Source organism: Phytophthora ramorum, assembly GCF_020800215.1.
Source record: "Phytophthora ramorum isolate Pr-102 chromosome Unknown Phyram_PR-102_s0008, whole genome shotgun sequence".
Classification (NCBI taxonomy): Eukaryota; Oomycota; class Peronosporomycetes; order Peronosporales; family Peronosporaceae; genus Phytophthora; species Phytophthora ramorum.
Window position 1 is genome coordinate 1846792 of NW_027150654.1, and position 16763 is coordinate 1863554.

The 16763-nt window shown below is 54.2% G+C and overlaps 7 protein-coding genes across 7 annotated transcripts; 3 read left to right on the forward strand and 4 right to left on the reverse strand.

The window, feature by feature from the left end:
- Positions 1-5572: 5572 nt before the first annotated feature.
- Positions 5573-6690, reverse strand: KRP23_9516 (uncharacterized protein; the record flags this gene model as incomplete). The annotated part of the gene is made up of 3 exons (XM_067895074.1): positions 5573-6178; positions 6259-6340; positions 6407-6690. 3 exons carry the CDS (start codon positions 6688-6690, stop codon positions 5573-5575), a joined length of 972 nt encoding a protein of 323 aa, XP_067742695.1.
- Positions 6691-7308: 618 nt separating this feature from the next.
- KRP23_9517 (uncharacterized protein) lies at positions 7309-8775 on the forward strand (the record flags this gene model as incomplete). The annotated part of the gene is made up of 1 exon (XM_067895075.1): positions 7309-8775. One exon carries the CDS (start codon positions 7309-7311, stop codon positions 8773-8775), a length of 1467 nt encoding a protein of 488 aa, XP_067742696.1.
- Positions 8776-9006: 231 nt separating this feature from the next.
- KRP23_9518 (50S ribosomal protein L35) lies at positions 9007-9524 on the reverse strand (the record flags this gene model as incomplete). Its single annotated transcript, XM_067895076.1, has 2 exons — positions 9007-9364; positions 9511-9524. The coding sequence occupies 2 exons, from the start codon at positions 9522-9524 to the stop codon at positions 9007-9009; spliced, it is 372 nt and encodes a 123-aa protein (XP_067742697.1).
- Positions 9525-9761: 237 nt separating this feature from the next.
- On the forward strand, positions 9762-10667 carry KRP23_9519 (Zinc finger AN1 and C2H2 domain-containing stress-associated protein 11; the record flags this gene model as incomplete). Its single annotated transcript, XM_067895077.1, has 1 exon — positions 9762-10667. One exon carries the CDS (start codon positions 9762-9764, stop codon positions 10665-10667), a length of 906 nt encoding a protein of 301 aa, XP_067742698.1.
- A 157-nt stretch (positions 10668-10824) lies between these two features.
- On the reverse strand, positions 10825-11094 carry KRP23_9520 (Dynein light chain 2, cytoplasmic; the record flags this gene model as incomplete). The annotated part of the gene is made up of 1 exon (XM_067895078.1): positions 10825-11094. The coding sequence occupies one exon, from the start codon at positions 11092-11094 to the stop codon at positions 10825-10827; it is 270 nt and encodes an 89-aa protein (XP_067742699.1).
- A 196-nt stretch (positions 11095-11290) lies between these two features.
- On the reverse strand, positions 11291-13855 carry KRP23_9521 (Type-2 histone deacetylase 2; the record flags this gene model as incomplete). Its single annotated transcript, XM_067895079.1, has 4 exons — positions 11291-11516; positions 11586-12362; positions 12440-12597; positions 12668-13855. The coding sequence occupies 4 exons, from the start codon at positions 13853-13855 to the stop codon at positions 11291-11293; spliced, it is 2349 nt and encodes a 782-aa protein (XP_067742700.1).
- Positions 13856-14867: 1012 nt separating this feature from the next.
- KRP23_9522 (uncharacterized protein) lies at positions 14868-16496 on the forward strand (the record flags this gene model as incomplete). The annotated part of the gene is made up of 2 exons (XM_067895080.1): positions 14868-15342; positions 15433-16496. 2 exons carry the CDS (start codon positions 14868-14870, stop codon positions 16494-16496), a joined length of 1539 nt encoding a protein of 512 aa, XP_067742701.1.
- Positions 16497-16763: the final 267 nt, after the last annotated feature.

Below are 16763 nucleotides of genomic sequence, written 5' to 3' on the forward strand. Positions count from 1 at the left end.
TGTGGCTGCAGAGGCTCTTTCTATATGGTGTGCTCGCTATGGAATCCCTGAGATGCTCCAGCCCGACCAAGGAACTCATTTTCGGAACGAAGTGGTGAAACATCTGTGTGCGCGGTTGAAGACGGAGCAAGTGTTCACACCGGTGTATAGTCCATGGCTCAACGGCGCTTTTGAGAGACTCAACAAGGACATCCTCCAAGTGGTGCGAGTTGAGGCGAGGCGGGTGAACGCCTTTATCGTCCAGGGTGTATAGCGCACGCGCGCCAGAAGACTCGGCCGATCAGGAAGCTTAAACTTCGCCTTTCGGAAAGCCCAATGGGGTCAGACTACCTCCAAAAGTACGGGACTTCCGGAAGTAGCTTGGCATGTGACCTTGTGTAATCCCTATAGGTGTCGTTTGTCTTCGGAAGACCGGACTCCACCTGATGAGTTGTTCCTACACAATCAAAATGAATACAAGAATACAGAGTGCGTACGTTCACTTCCCGACGCAATTAGTACTGCTGGGGTTAGACCACTAGCAAAGCCTTCCCAGATGACCAAATAATACAGAGAGTTATACACAATATACAGCTGCTACTTATTCTTTTGGACCCTTGAGCAGTGGGTCCGTACACCAGTCTACTTGTGTTTCACCTGGAAGACTGGTCACTTCCAGATGCACCCTTGTTGCGCACCACTTCCAGTAAGGAGGATTTATAACTCCTTCCAGAAGATAACTTTCAGATATATCCAAAAGGAAAACCACTTCCGGATCACTCAATATACAGTCCTATCACACAGCAGTCTATTCGATCAAATTCCGGGGGGTGACTACTAACAACCTCCTGAAACGGCAATTACTATGAAATGGGGGGTCTAGAGGACACACTCCCAACTGAAATATGAAATAGGACAGATCACGTACGAATGCGCGTCACTCGGTCACCGCCTAATTTGGTCTTGAGCCTTTCGGAGAGTTCCACAGCGGTCTTCGCGATCACGACGCGTCCAAACGCAGGCTGGGTGAACCCGGGTCCCCGGAAATACACGGCGGCTTGTCCGGCGTTATCCCAGCGTGCTTCCAGGCCAACTGATAAGGGCCCTGGAAAACACTTGCGCCCTTGGTGGCAAAACGAACTCTCTGTTATTTTTAGTCTCTGCTAGAAGTCTTCTGTCAAGGTCTCTGCTGGAAGTCTTCCACATGCACATTTGTCTTGGTTTCACTATAGGGTTCTTTGGCGTAATCAGCATCCGGGAGGCTGACACATCCTGGTCGCAAGCCGGCTCTTCGTGCATAACATATCCGGCTGGTCGTCTTGGTCGGTCGCTAATATCTTGGGCTTTGTATACTGGGAAATTGGAAAGGTCTTGGTGGGTACAAATCAGGAGCGTCTGGTCAGCCTCCGCACCCACAACGTTTGGGTCATCTGCGAGTCACATCAGGAAGGAACTTTCGGAAGGCACACGTGACTTCCGGAAGTAACTCGACATTGGGAGGACTTCTGGAAGTCACTTGGTCTCAGTATGCTGTGGGAACTTGTACCAGTTCTCCGTTCGTCCTCGTTCTTCCCTGTCGCGCGCACTTCTGGACCAATCATCACTGCGAGTGCTTCCATGGGAAAATGGGAAACGACGATCGGACATTTTACGTCCAGTCGCCACGTGTCAGAGTGCTCTTGATGGAGTGCAACATCAACGTGCACGAATGGCCGTACCTCCTACCAGCGCTCCAAGCCAACCTGAACCACACTCCTGTCCAGTCGCTAGGAGGCCACTCTCCCGTTGAGCTCTTCACGGGGCTTCCGGCATCCTCAGCATTGGACGCCATTGTCGATCACCGAGCTGATGCTGATCCAGTGCTGATTGCCGACTTCGAGTGTGTGGACGAGCAGCTCGAGTTACTGCGCAACTCCCTGCACGGCATGCACAAAGAAGTTCTGGATGAAAAGGAACGCCGACAGCTCCAGGACATGGCGGCTCACAAAGGGTCAACTGCAAACTTCGACACTGGTAACTTCGTGCTCTAGTCGCGGATCGACCAGCGCCTGCCCAACAACAAGCTATTGGGGCAGTGGATCGGACCATTCAAGGTGGTCGAAGCAAGGCCGCACTCGTTTGGCATCCAGCATCTGATATCGGGGCGCGAGAACGATGTACATGGATCTCGTCTGAAGTTCTACGCTGACGCAGAGCTCAACCAGACCGCCGAGCTGCTGGAATTGGTCTCAAGCCAAGGTATAATGCTTGGCGTCGAAGCAATCTGTGATCATCGCTTCAACGAGTCCCTGGAACGCTGGGAACTGCTGGTGTCATGGATGGGCTTGCAGGCGATCGAGAACTCATGGAAACCCCTCACGAACCTGCTGCACAATGTCCCCACCAACGTACACGACTACGTCAAGTCGAGTGATGACGAAGCTCTCCGCAGCCAGCTCGAGTAGTGCTCCAGACATTCGCGAGCTTTGGGGGCAGTGTCGGCATACTGAGATCAAGCTCGTGTTGCTGACAACCCGCAGACTGACCAACGGCAACGGCTGCGAGGTGCCGCTGGCCAGTGAGCTCGCTGAGCACAGACAGTGTGCAGATCTCTTAGCTCTAGGCACGCTGCCCAAGCCAACAGTGGGCACTGGCACGCGTCCACAACTACACGAAGGAGGCTACGATAGGAGAAAAGAGGTCACTCAGGCGTAGCTTGCATGTTGCTTTTCATTCTCATTAATCAACTTTCCCCTTTGGAAACAATCCCCGAGAATTCGCGACAGCAACCCATTCTTGTACCTGCCATCTCGATGGTCAAACTTCCTGCACCAGATGAACGACAAAACACAACGTACCACTGCTTCTGATTGCCTGCCAAAGGTTCATTTTTTCGCCCTTCAGCTCAACTGAGTAGAGATAAGTGGTGTCTGGATCTGGGAGGAAGTTTGTAGTACTCTCCCAGCATGCATCTGGAATGTCATGAGCAGCGAATTGCCAAATGATGCGAGATGCACTGAAACTTGAAAGAACCAACCCGGAAATCGGTTGTATTTTCTTTCAACGGTTTGAACGATTCGTTGTTGAGCTTGTTCAGGGCCCCGTTGTCGTGAAAAAGCAGGGGCCTTTCACCAACTTTTCGCATGTCAAAACGTTACCCCCTTCGCCTCCTCAAATCTACTTTTACAAGCAAGAGGAACATAACAGTATCCACGCTCCGCAACTGATTGAAGCTGACTATCGCGCGCCTGGGGGACTTAGCGTTTGCAATTACATGTAATAGCGGAGCCGTTTGTTTTTGCATAAGCACCTTGTCTCGGCGCTTATGCGCTGCCCCATAATCGCATTGGGCACATAACCAGATTGGAGGCCCACAATCAGGTTAAAAGCGTAAGCACGAGCGGTGTGGCTTGCTCTGTTAGTGCAGTTCGCTCCACTGAAACGTCATTTTTCAATTAGCGACTTCCGATTCAAGCGATATCCGATACAAGCATGGTTGCCAAGACTGTTCTAATCACCGGAGCGAATCGCGGCATTGGCCTTAGCTTGGCTGGGTGGTACAGCGAGCACGGTTGGAATGTTATTGGCGCCGCCCGCGACCCAACCAACGCAACGAAGGTATGCACATGCTGCAATTGAGATGTATGCCGTTGGAACTGGATGTGACGTTGCTTTGCTGCTTGTTGTGTGGAGTAGTTGAAGGCCTTGAACCCCTACAAGCTCGTCCAGATGGACGTAGGCGATGACAAGTCCATTGTGAAGGCGGCCAAAGAGCTCAGTGGAGTTGCCATTGATCTACTCATCAACAACGCTGGTATCTGCGAGGCAGACATGATCGAGAGCGTCACGAAAGAGGCCTTTATGCGCCACTTCGAAACCAACGCACTAGGCCCCTTTTTCGTGACTCGTGCCTTACTGCCGAACCTGAAGAACGCCGCCTCAGTGAATGGGAGCGCCCAAGTTGCGCAGATCACATCGCTTGCGGGTAGCATCGAGGTGGTCGGTCGGGGTGAGATCAGGGAGAACGTCCCCACTTCCAATATCAGCTACTTCACGTCGAAAGCCGCGCTGAACATGGTGAACGCCAACCTTTCTCTGGAGCTCAAAGAACACAACATTGCGGCGATTGTACTGAATCCTGGCTTCGTGGCGACCGACATGGCCAAGGGTGTGGATACTAGACTTCAGCCAGATGAGTGCGCGCGTGCCCTCGCTAACGTCATCGGCGGTGTTACCCTGGCTGACACGGGCAAGTTCTACGACGTTGGGGGTGAGGAGCTTCCGTGGTAAACATCAAGTAGCCCTGCAACGCTAAGTTCCACAAGACATACACACACGCTTCCTCCCTGCTCAAGACCTCCCCTTCAGGCACTACTGAGTCTTGCCCCCGCTGAGGATTTGCCGGTTTGGGTATCCACTAAGGATTCATGAAGATTATGTTTCCTTGTTCAACTTTGCCGCATAATTATCGGGGGTTATCCCACGCTTCCTCACGCTATCATGCTTCACTACCGATCTCGTTAGTTTCTTACTCCTACAGAAGAACTATAGCATCTCCAATGCTCTTGGAAAACCAGATGCTGGAGTGTCTTCAAAGCTGTCGGCGTCTGAGGACTCGGTTATTCACCATCTTCATCTTCGTAGGCTGCGATCGTTGGGTCCGTCCTTAGGACCGTCTTACCGATGCCGTTGTTATGACGACTGCGTGCTTGAAAATCATGCACTTCCCCAAATCAAACGTGAACTTTGCCACTCTCGTTGAGCGAAGAATGCGGACAGTCACCGCAAATGCCAGTCGGATGCCACCTCCCTCCACAACTCCAACTCCCGTAGCACGTCACCAGCTCCGTCTAATTTGGAGTCCAACGTGTCCTGGAAGCACTACATACACACAAATGCGTCACACAGTTAGATACCAGTTGGTTAGTCAAGTAAGGCGTAACAGCCTGCCTTGAGGTGATCAATCGCAGATGCGTCTGTAATTGTGTAGGAGGACGTCACGTAGTCAGCTTTAGCCATGACCCCTTTGTACCTGTGCACAACAATGAACTCAGCTGCGTGTCAAAAGGGGTAAATACAACAGCTATCTTGCCTTCGTACCATTGCGTTTTGCTGCTTCGATCATCCATCCAGATGCTCCTTTTGTCAGTTTTGAGCTGGAGCACGGGCAGAAGTGAAAGTGGTAACACCCCCCACCTCAATATCTTGCGACGGCGCCATGAGCCAAATCAGCCGGTGTAAAAGTGCCGTGAAAGAGCGCACAGCGGCCTTAGATCTTCTCTGGGCGTGAAAATCGGTTGTGCTGTCTGGATCGAAATGAAATGAAGTCGTATGAATACCGTTAGCATTGAACTTGGATCCGCGCCTTCCCAAAGAGAAATGTTGGGAGGGAGTACTGGCGTACATTGTGAAAGTGCTGCTCACTCAATCCACCGGGCAAAATTGCATTGTGATAAGCAAGCTGAAGTATGACATACCTAAGCTCTCAACCGTAATGATTACCGATTCGGTGCTATTGCCTACTTGAGGGGGAAAAAACCCCACCGTAGCACCACTTGCATGCTACCCAATGCGCCTACAAATGCATCAACAACGTTGTTTCGCGATTGGGCGTTCAGTTCCCGAGACGAACGATAGAGAGGTAGGACGTGTCAGCAAGACCGCACAAACTCGATACTGTCAGCACATCGTTCTTCTCCAAACGCTCAATAGCGCACAGGCGTGTGGAGCTGTTGTAACCTTGCGCATATGGAGGGCAAGCGGCTTGAATTGTCTTGCCATTGTTCAGTAATTGAACAGACTGATTGTATCCAGAAGTGGTGGTAGTCACTGTAGCACCAATGCTGTAAACACCCCCATAGAGAACTTTAACCACACCGTCCAAACCAGTCGAGACAACCTCATCCGACTTGACTGAGCTCCAGCACACAATCGCGTTCCCGTGCTTTTTCGTGGCCGTGAGCTTCACATATGGAGGCGCTTGCCCGCCGCGAAGTTTCTCTAGCTCGTCTTGCACGTCGCGCAACTTCGACTCCAACACGTCAATTCGTTCAACAGAGACGGGATCGAGGTCAAACGTGTACTTTGCCACCCAATTCGAGCGAAGAACTCGAATTGTAACAGCCAGGACCAGACAAAGAGCCCCGCCCTTTAGCGGAATCAACTTTCGCTGCACATCGCTTGCATCATCAAGATCACTATTTAGCGAGTCTCGGAAACACTACACAACCGAAACAATCAGGTTCAGGTAACGATAAGTCAACACAATCTACTACACCAAAGAACAGTGTTGAGCCATACCTGGACGTAGTCTGTTGCCGACGCGTCTGGAATTGCGTTGGCAGGTGAAACGTAGTCACCTTTGACCATATCGCCCTTGTACCTGCAGACAAACAAGTCATTTGGATCTGAGTCGTCTTTGCCATTAACCAAAAGCACGGGGTCGCACCATTGCTTCTTAGTAGCCAGGTCTTCCATCCAGATGCTCATCTCGTCGCTCTTGAGCTCGATGACGTAGCGGTAGGATGTCGTGGGAGGCGAAGCGAATGCAGTGACACCCTCAGCCACGATATCTTGCAGTGGCGCCATCGTTCGATGCACAAAACGGGATGCAAGCAGACTACCAATCTCGCCGACCCGCTGTCGGATGTTGCTCTCACTCAGTAAAATGAGTTGTGTCGAGGCAGATACCTTCTCGAAAAGCATGTAGGCCACATAGCTGCGAAAGTGCATTTGGGACGAGGATTTTCAAGCCTTCTACAGTTAGCAGAAATTCTTTAGGTTCTTCATCCAGATGCTGAGCTTGTCGTTCTTCAGCTTGATGACGTAGTGGTACAGTAGTGCTGGGGGTGGGGAGGATGCCGCACATGTCCCTTTCAGTTCCATATCTCGAGAGGAGTCCATGACCAGGAGCAGGAAACGTAAGTTGTCACTCGGTCGTGAAAAAATATCGCGCATAAGGAGATTTTCTTCTCCCAACTGTAAGGAGTCCACCTGGTTGTCTGAATTCATCGCAGCCAGCACTTGTGCCCTGCCGGTAGTTAGGTGCCTTGGTTTTCTTGCCGGCCAGCGATGTTTCTGTCTTGTGCAGTGGTTTGAGAAGGCATTGGCGAATGATGATTCCGACTCTGTCGTTGAGCAAGCAGCTAGGTCGATACCTTCATTCACGGTCCCTGTCCATTCGTACCCACTCATTCGGCTGGCCACCTCCAACCACAAGGACATCGTTACAGAGATTCCAAGCGGCGTTCCTGCGGTCCCAAACGGATATCTTCTTTAATCGACGGCAGTGACACGTTCATGACGAAACCTTTGACCTCCCAGCCCTTTTGGCAAGACCGGACGCGATGGATGCACTCGCTCGTGGCGTTGCTCCTAATGATGGGGATGTTCTCCGTCGTGTGCGAACTCTTCGCTCTGCGCACGCAGCAGAACTTCCTGGCAGCATTCGACGACTTGGATCGAGAGGTATCTTCCGACGATATGCTGCACCTGGGCTTCCTGCAGGACGCCTGCCAAGCTGAGAACGACACGGTGCTCCCGTGGAACTTCGCTGCACCGGGTGACGACGCGGATCTGCCGTCCTTAAACGCTCATTTCAGCACTTCACTATTCCACCAAAGCGACCCGAGACTGTTGGAAGCTTTGAGTCTGTGTCCTGATGTGGACATTTACATGCCGTCTTCTTCACGAGGACCTGCAGGCTGTGCTGCTGTCGCTGGACCTCTCAAGTTCCTGCAATCGAGACTTCTACCAGACTGGGCACTTGACGCTAAAATGTACGACGTCACCACCCAAGAGAGGACCAGCTACTTGCAGTTGTGCCCACACACGCCCATGCTCTTCCTGTCGCCTGAACATGTCTTGAACGTTACCAAGTTGTCGTCCTGGCCAGCTACCAAGCCTGTGTACCTCATGGCGCCGGGTCTGGAGGGAGAAATGACCCCACGAGATAGTTTTACCCAGTCGGTCCTGGGACTCACAGACCTTGTGTTGTGCCGAACAAAGCGCTGTGATAACGACTTGAAGCAGTTCCTGAACCGCACGGTAACTGAAGACGCTGCCAAGAAGTCCCGGGTGGTGTACACTAGCCAGGTGACAGTCGATCCTGTCAACTTCGCGCAAAGGATTCTAGGAGACGAAGCCGTGTCTGAGAAGAACGCAACGCATTTCACGAATGTTCGCTTTGCACATACGACGTGGGATATCGCGTCGAAGAGTACGCAGGATGTGATCGACTGCTGGAGCTCTCGCGCGGAAGAGCTCCCACCACTGGATGTCTACCTGTTGAACCAGTATCGCGAGGGCAAACCTACGGACGGCGAAAGATTGCACAGGTCGTTCCCTGCAGACAACAACAACACGCGGCCTCTGAGCGGGCTGAAATTTGCGAGGGCCTTCAGCAACGCCGCGTTCTTCGTTTGTCCTACAGCAAACGATGATTGTTTGGATCTCGCACGAGCCTCAGGTGGCGTCATCGTGACAGGAGATGGCTACCCGATGAACGAGCTGATCACGGGGTATTCCGAGGGTGTGCTTTTCTCAACTCAGCAGTCGACCGCAGACGATGAACTGTTGCTTTCGCCACCAGAAGCAACCTACCGCAGCGCGAACCTCTGTGCAGCGGTGCTCAAAGCGCACTCGTCGACGACGGTAAACGGGCGCATGACCCTCGCCACGCAGGCACGACTACACTTCAACGAGGACGCCAAGTTCTTCATGCTGAGCATGGTAGAGCTGAAAGCATTCGGTCGCCGCGAACAGTACCTCCAAGACCCTCAGCAAGAAGAGCGTCAGACGAACCTGCGTCGCCAGTAAACCTGAACGTAACCTCTCGTGCTCCACCCACAACCTGAGTCCATATAATACACACAAAACAGTCGCAATGGGTTGCCACCTCCAATATTCACCGATACTTCCAGTTTGGATCTGAAGGTTCCAGATCCTTGTCAGCTTCGACTCAAAGTCTCTATCTACTCAGCGATTCCACCGTCACCCCCACGTCTCCGATCCCTGTATAAGGCAACAACCACGGCGTAGCGAAGCTCTTTACTTGCCGAGCATCCGGAGCACGTTCTTGCGGATCTTGCCCTGCACGAATACGGGCTTCCCGAGGCGGCGGATGCGCTCGCGCGTCTTCTTGGTGGCAATATGGCGCTTGTTGGCCTGTGCGCGCTTGACGAGGCCGTTGCAGTTGACCTTGAAGCGCTTCTTGACCGCCGCCTTGGTCTTGAGCTTGTAGCCCATGGCGCGCACCTGCAGCTGCGGGAAGGCCAGGGCGCTGCGCATGGCCAGCGTAGACACGAGCGGAGCCGGAGCCGAGGACTGCGCAATGGCGGCGAAGCGCGGGGCCTGTGCGACGGTGCTGGGGGCAACAGACAGTGCCTTGAACTGGCGGGCGAGGGATCTGAAGTGACGATTACGTGGATGGTAGTGCGGTGGACAAGGTGCAATCAGGTGCGTTAGAAAGAGGGGACGCATACAGAGTAGATGAATGTAGCACGATCTGCTGGAACGTCGTGGGGGGTCGAGATACAGGGAGAGGAAGCGTACCGGAAGAGCGCCATGACGAGGTTTCCTATTGACGTGCGGTCTCCAATGGACGAGCAGTGGAGGTCCGGTCGTGGATGGTGATTGGGGGAAAATATATATTCTTCTCGATAGTTCCAACATAGAAAATCCAGTGAATTTCCCCGTTTTACTGACACATACGTCACTAGACACAGAAGTCACTAAGAAGCAACTCTCCCTCTTGAAGCTCATTCCGCAACTTTCTCTCTGCTAGCGATTATCACTCCTGCATCATGGACATTGGCGCGCACTGCTCAATGCCGGCCTGTCACCAGCAGGACTTCCTGCCCTTCACGTGCGACTGCTGCAGTGGCGTCTTCTGCTTGGAGCACCGCAGCTACGACACTCACGAGTGTCCACAGGCCGGCAGCCACGACCGCCGCGTGGTGCAGTGCCCCGTGTGCAAGCAGCTGATCCGCTGGACGGCCGAGCAGGACGTCAACGCCGTGTGGGAACAGCACGTGCGCGTGGGCCAGTGCACGCGCGAGAAGTTCCAGCAGCAGCAGAAGCAGAAGAAGCCCAAGAAGAAGCGCTGCGCCGCCCAGGGCTGTCGAGACGTCCTGCTCACGTCCAACCAGTTCCACTGCCGACAATGCGGCCAGGACGTGTGTCTCAAGCACAGGTTCGAGGCCGACCACGACTGCGAGAGCAAGCGCCAAGCGCAGAGGCAGCAGTGGCTAGGAGGGTTCAAGCCCAGAACGACCAAACCCAAGCAGCCTTCACAGTTCCAGAAAAACGCACAGCATGCCGCTGCGTCCGTGGTGAGCGGCACAAAGTCGGCGGTGTCATCGTTGGTGCAGAACGCTAAGGCAGCAGGTAATGCTGTCACCACGAGCTCCGAGGAGTGCCCCATGTGCCAGCAGAAGTTCGCATACGTCAGTCAACTCATTGCACACGTAAATCGTGCACATCCGGACGCTTCTGACTCGAGAAGAACTTCTGCTGCGTCGTCGCAGCCTGTAGCACGCGCTGGATCAGTTGGAGTGCCTGCTGGCAGCGAGGTGTGCCCACAGTGCCGGGCTGTCTTCCCAAACCTAAATGCACTTATCCAGCACGCCGAGACGGCGCATTCGGGAGCTGTCGCCACTGGACAAGCTGGTGGTGCAGGCGGCGACCAAGACAAGTGCACTCTCATGTAGATTAGATGCCCCGGCGACTAGCCAAAGCCAAGAATCCTTTTGAAAACAATTGCTAAAGCAACGAGATCAATCTTCAGGCGCTTGCCACTGCAATATATTAGTATATCTCCCGCCTGTGCTGGAAAGTCGCCGGCTGGGGGGCGCGTGGCCTCCTCGTCTAGCCGGACTTGAAGAGCAGGATGGCCACCTGGCCCAAGTAGAAGTAGATGAAGTGCTTGGTCTCGTGCGTCACGTAGGAGCCGAAGTTGCGGCCCACGATGCAGTGCCACGTGGGGTTGTACTTCTTGTCGAACTCCTTCTTGATGAAGGCGGCGATGTCCTTCTCGATGTTGTACTTCTCCAGCGCCTGGCTGGCACAGTCCACGGCGTCCTGCTGCATGTCCTCGTGCATGTCTGCATTCTTGATCACGGCCTTGCGCTCCGACATGGCGACCGACTGGCTGGCGTCCCGGTAGCTCCCGATCCAAAGAGGCGAAAAGCTCGAATGTGACGCTTCTCCCCCTTTGCTTTTTTGACTCGACGCGGAAACTTACTGATAGATTCCCGAAACGACCGAATAACTTCCCGGATCGAGAAAGTTTGCGAAGTAATTAATTGATTTAGACGGGTATATGTACACCACTCTAATTCTGCGACGCGCGCAACAAAGCTGTGACGTGTGACGCTACCGACCGCGCGAGCGAGCCGTACGTGTTGAGCTCCTCGTCCACTGCGCGGTTGTGCATCTTGGCGGCGTAGTGGAAGTTGGAGATAGCGCTATTGCGCGACTTGGACCGCGGGCGCTGGAACTTGGACGGCACCACGTTGTAGCCGCCCTCGAGCACCGAAACGATGCGGCCATCACAGCAACTACCGGAGGACACAGCAACAACTAGGTTAGTCAAGGTTTGCTCGAACCAATAGAGATCATCCACTTACTCTTCGGCAACGGCAGCAACCTGCTCCGTGATCCAGCCGTAGTCGTCCTCGCTCAAGAAGTAGTAGAAATCATCGGCGTGGCCATCGAACCCGGCGGACAGCATGATGAGGTCCGGTCGGAACTTGGTCAGCGCTGGAATGAGCTTCTTGGTGACGGTGTCGCGGAAGGTCTTCGATGATTGCTCCATCAGCGACCGCTTTGCCTTTGACGACAGTTTCAAGCGCTCGTCCAAATACTTGGGGCCCAGCACCTTCAGCGGGATATTCACAATGTTCTTGCTCTTCTCAAGCTCCGGTGAGCAACCGTGCGGACCCACGCCCGAGCATGGATAGAAGTTGTCGTCATCATACAAGTGGATGGATGAAAAGAACACGTTTTCGGGGTCCGTCTCATCACGCCATGGCTTGTAGGACGAGAACTGCACAGGTGCCCAGCTCGGTGGGAGCGGATAGTTCTGCTTGTGCGGAATCAGGTTGCGGATGACTTCTTCAGTGCCGTTGCCGTGGTGGATATCGAAGTCCACAATGGCGACACGCTGAATGCTCACACGATTCCTTGACTCGAGCAAGGAGTCCGAGGCGAGATTTCTTGGCACCGGTGGAGTGTAGTACGGGGCGCAGTAATTGCTCATGGCGTACGATGCACCGATGCAAATGTTATTGATCAAGCAGAAACCGCACGTGCACATCTCTGGGCGAAGGTGAAATCCCTCGCCTTCAACACACCCGTTTGGTCCCGCATGATGGCCTGGCGGTCGCACGACAACAAAGGCATTCCTAAAGCAATCACCATTGTCAGGGCTGAGTCATCGAGTTTGAAGGAACACCGTGTAGGGAAAACCCAGTGGACGTACTTTGTCTCGTTGTTGAGCACTTTATCGATAGCATGGCACACCGCGCCAGCCGCCATACGAGCTGCCGTGTAGCTGCTCTTGGAGATCGGTGAATCCATATCGAAGCTGCCACCTGACGGCTGGTCTTCCACCTCGAAGCACTTTTGTGCATGCTTGGTCTGGAGCGCCAAAACACCACACTGGGTCAGCACACACATAGCGACCATACCACTGGAAAACAGCACCTACCTTGAGCCAGTCGTCATACGTGAGTTCCTTGCCACCCTTTTTATCATTCTTCTTGCCGTACAAAGTTCCGACCAAATACTCTTTGCTCTGCTCTGGAAGGTTGCCGCACGCACGCTCGAGATGCTGGATGTACTCGACCGTGTGGACACGTAAGATGTCGTTCAGTCGAGCTGGACGCAGCTCGTTCAGGTTGGCCCACTTGAGATCTTTGAACCGGTCTTTGTGCAGCACGCCTTCTGGACCACCCAGCACGCAGAGCCGCTGGCGACTCTCCTGGTGTGAGTCGTTGTGGTGATCTAGACACGTCGGTTGGTACACGAGCAGCGTGCCTGCAGGTTCATTCTCCAGTTGATGCAGCAAATTGCTCGCCAGCTTCGCCAGCGTCGAGCTCTTGCCGCCCGTTGGCGTCGACAAGCAAGCATCATCAGAAAAGGCGGTGGTGGGTTCTCGACGAGCAAAGGCCTTCTTCATTGCCGTCACTGGAGACGACTCGTGGTTTTGGCGCTTCCACATATACTGGGTCCCGTTCGGGTTGTAGCGGCCACTAGCTGGAGAAGGTGCCTGTCGTTTGCGATGCACTTTTTCCTGCGTCATGGTGTTGAGCGGGATCGGCATCTCCATCTCGCGGACGTAGCGCACCTCGTCGTCGTCCGACTCGTCCAAGTAGTCCATGCCTGCAGTTGGGGGTCGAATCGCCAAGTGGGCGTCGTGAGCCGGCATCGGGTGCTTGATGTCTTGAAGACCCCCTTCACCGGCCTCTCCGTCCTCCCTGTTTTCGTTGACTACTGCTCTTCCACGGTCGTCGACCTCCATGAGGCTCACACTGGACATCCGATGCAACATGGGCTCTGATGTGAACTCTGAAGTGCTGTAGTACCTCGCCATATAGTGCGGACCATTGCTGTGGTCGGTGACTGTGCTGCCAGTGTCGCTGCTGCTGGAGCTTCCAGGACTCGTGCTCAACAGTGAGATGACGTTGTTGCGCATGTCGAAGTGCCTCGCTGCCTCCTTCTCGTGTGGCGAGCGCATCATTGGCGGCGTGTGCAGTGACAGCAGCGTGCGAACGCCCAGTCTGTCGTTCTCGGTCTCTATTGGCGGTTCTGGCTCGGGCTTGAACTGCTCCTGGCTCTGGGTGTCGCCGTCCCGTGACGGGCTGCACCACATGGACGTCTTGCCGGTGGTCTCCATGGTTGACTTGAACTTGAGATCTCGGATCCAGAGTGGATCGCTTATTTGTGTTCTTGAGGTTTCAGGCTTGAGTCTTCGGTCTTGAGGCTTGAGTTCTGCGGTGGTCTTTGGAGAATGCCAGCCAGGTCGGCACTGTCGGGTGTGATCATTTCCGCATTGGTGTACACAAACCGTACACAAACTGCATCCGAAACCCCGCGTAAACCGATAGATGACACATAAACGGGTCATATGTTTCGGCCTACTCTGTGGACAAAACTGTGGACACCGTCGCTGGCCGCTCGTCGTCGCGGCGAGGAAGCACAGCTTAGTGGAGGTGGCAAATTTATTCTTGCAGAAGCGCTGCGGCGCTCTGTTGGAGACCTGCACCACGCGTATTGATTGACAAGCGAGCTGCAGCCGTATCTCAGGATCGGTACGTAAACCCTGCGTTCACAAATGGACACTTTTGTGTCCATCTGTGGGAGGTTTTACTGTCGAGGTTTTTCAGTGTAATTGCTTTCGCCGTCCACTTCAACTTCCAATCCAAGCGCGGCAACTACATGCACAGGTAGCACGACAAAGGCCCTGGTGAACAATACTGGTGAGCACTAATCAAACAGGTCCCGTTGGCGACTGCGGCACGAAGAATAGCCAGCTGGCAAGGCTCAGCATCACATCGAATTAACACCGCTTGGCTCCGTCAAGGAGTGAAAGCTCGGTGTAGCTACAACTGAGCAGAGAGGGTCCATCCAGCACCAGCAAAGTTATAGCTTCGCGCCAATATAACCCATGCTACCAGGCAGTTTGCGAGTGGACGGTGGCCTCGATCCATTCTCGCAAAAAGCAACCGGTTGTCGTGCAACTTAAATCTGTGGCAACTTAACGAGCGGTACAGCGTACCGTATCTTTCGCCAGTTTCCGCCAATCAGCGTACTTAACCTAAACCTGTCGTGAAATGATCGCTCCGTAAAACTGCCCGAGCAATAGTGGAACAGCGCTGCGGAGCTGGAACCCCGAGCAGCACGTGACGATGGCCAAGAAGGAGTTCCACAAGGTCTACAATGCGCAGGCACGGCATAGCCGCCTGCCCACGCAGACGCAGATCCTCGTGGGCACGATGGGGTTGGCGGCGTTGCTGCTGGTGATGGAGCTGTCAATGCTGCGGGGAAGCGGCATCGTGCCGGCCGACTACCTGCACGCGGAGACGGAGGAGGGCGAGAGCTTTTACCCAGACGAGATCCTCGAGTCTAAGTGGGCGGACGAGGTGGATGAGGCCGATCTGGTGCACCTCAGTCTGCTGCACGAGGCCTGCCTCACCTACAAGGACAGCGTCGTGCCGTGGACGTATGGGCTGAAGGGTAAAGTGTCCAAGCCCAGCGTCCTCATCGACAGGGACGACCCAAATCTGCTGGAGAAGATGCGACAGTGTCCAGATGTGGACATTTTCCTGCCGCTAGGCATCCGGGGTCATGGATACTGTGAAGATTCCATTGCGTACACGAAATGTACGTTGTTAAAATCTAACATTTAATGCGCTTATGAGACTGGGGGGCTGTGGAGACTGATGAAGATATGTTGTGTTGCTGTTTTTGCAGTTTTGGAGTCCCGACTGCTGCCGGCGTGGGCGATTGAGATGAAGTATGTGGACAAGGAAACGGGCGAGACGCTCTCGTACCACGACTTGTGTCCAAAGACGCCCATGATCTTCCTAAACCACTACTGGGACGGCATCCCGGACTCGCCTGACTGGCCAGCAAGCAAACCCATGTACCTCATGCCGAATATCGAAATGTACGAGCTCAAGGCAGAACATTACTGGGGGGTGGACGTGGTGCTCTGCAAGACAGCGATCTGTGCGCGTTGCGTGCGGCTCTGGTACCAGCAGGAAGGTAACCCTCGTCACACGAAGGTACTCTACACGCGGCATACGTCGTCGGACGTCGCTATGCTGGCTAGAAACCGTTTGGGGGACGACGCGATCAAGCCGAAGAATTGGTCGGACGTGCAGTTCATCCATGCGGTCGGCACCAGCGTGCAGAAGGGAACTAGACCCGTGCTTAATTGCTGGATTGGACGTCCTGACTTCCCCCCGCTGCATGTGTACATGCATGAAGACGTGTACAGTGGAAACCTCAAGAGCCACTACGAAAACAAGATTAAGGACACACAGGTGCACATGCACGTCGGCCGCGCCAGTGCTGACGACTTTGGCAAGATGATTGCCGAATCTGCATTCTTCATGTGCACGAGTCTGCAGGAGGGCTATGGCCACTACATCAACCAGGCACGCGCTAGCGGTGCTGTGATCGTGTCCACCGACCTGCCGCCCATGAACGAGTTCTTGACTCCCGAGTCGGGTGTGCTGATCCCTGTGGAGCGCTGGGCCTATCAGGAGCAGATGCTGGGCGGGAAATACAACGGAGAGCACGGCCTGAAGGGCGTAGAGGGGTTCACGGCCGACCTAGACGGCCCTGGAGTGTGCAAGGCCGTGGAGAAGGTGCTGTCCATGACCCCAGTAGAGCGTGAGGCGATGGCGGCGCGAGCCAGGAAGCAGTACTTCATCGACCTGAATTTCTTCGCGTCCAAAATGAAGGAGCTGCGGGAAATTGCTCGCGGTGGGGAAGCGCCACGGCTTCGCTCGGAGGAGGACACCGTGTAGTGTACCATGCAGATAATGTCGGTTGTAAGAATCCCGCATACGCAATGGCGGAAGGGTCTTGCGGCGCGGAGAATTAGGTAGAGGGTAAGAGAATGCTGCAAGCAAGAACTCGTGTATCTACTGGGCTACGTCGTCCCTTGTTTCTGACAGGCTTCGCTCGCGCTGAGAGTGAAGTTATCTGCTGTCCCCCAATCGATCGGGTGGCCAAGCTACCGAGTCACCAAGTTGAAGCCAATACAGCTGTTGGGCGAGGATGGATACTAAAGT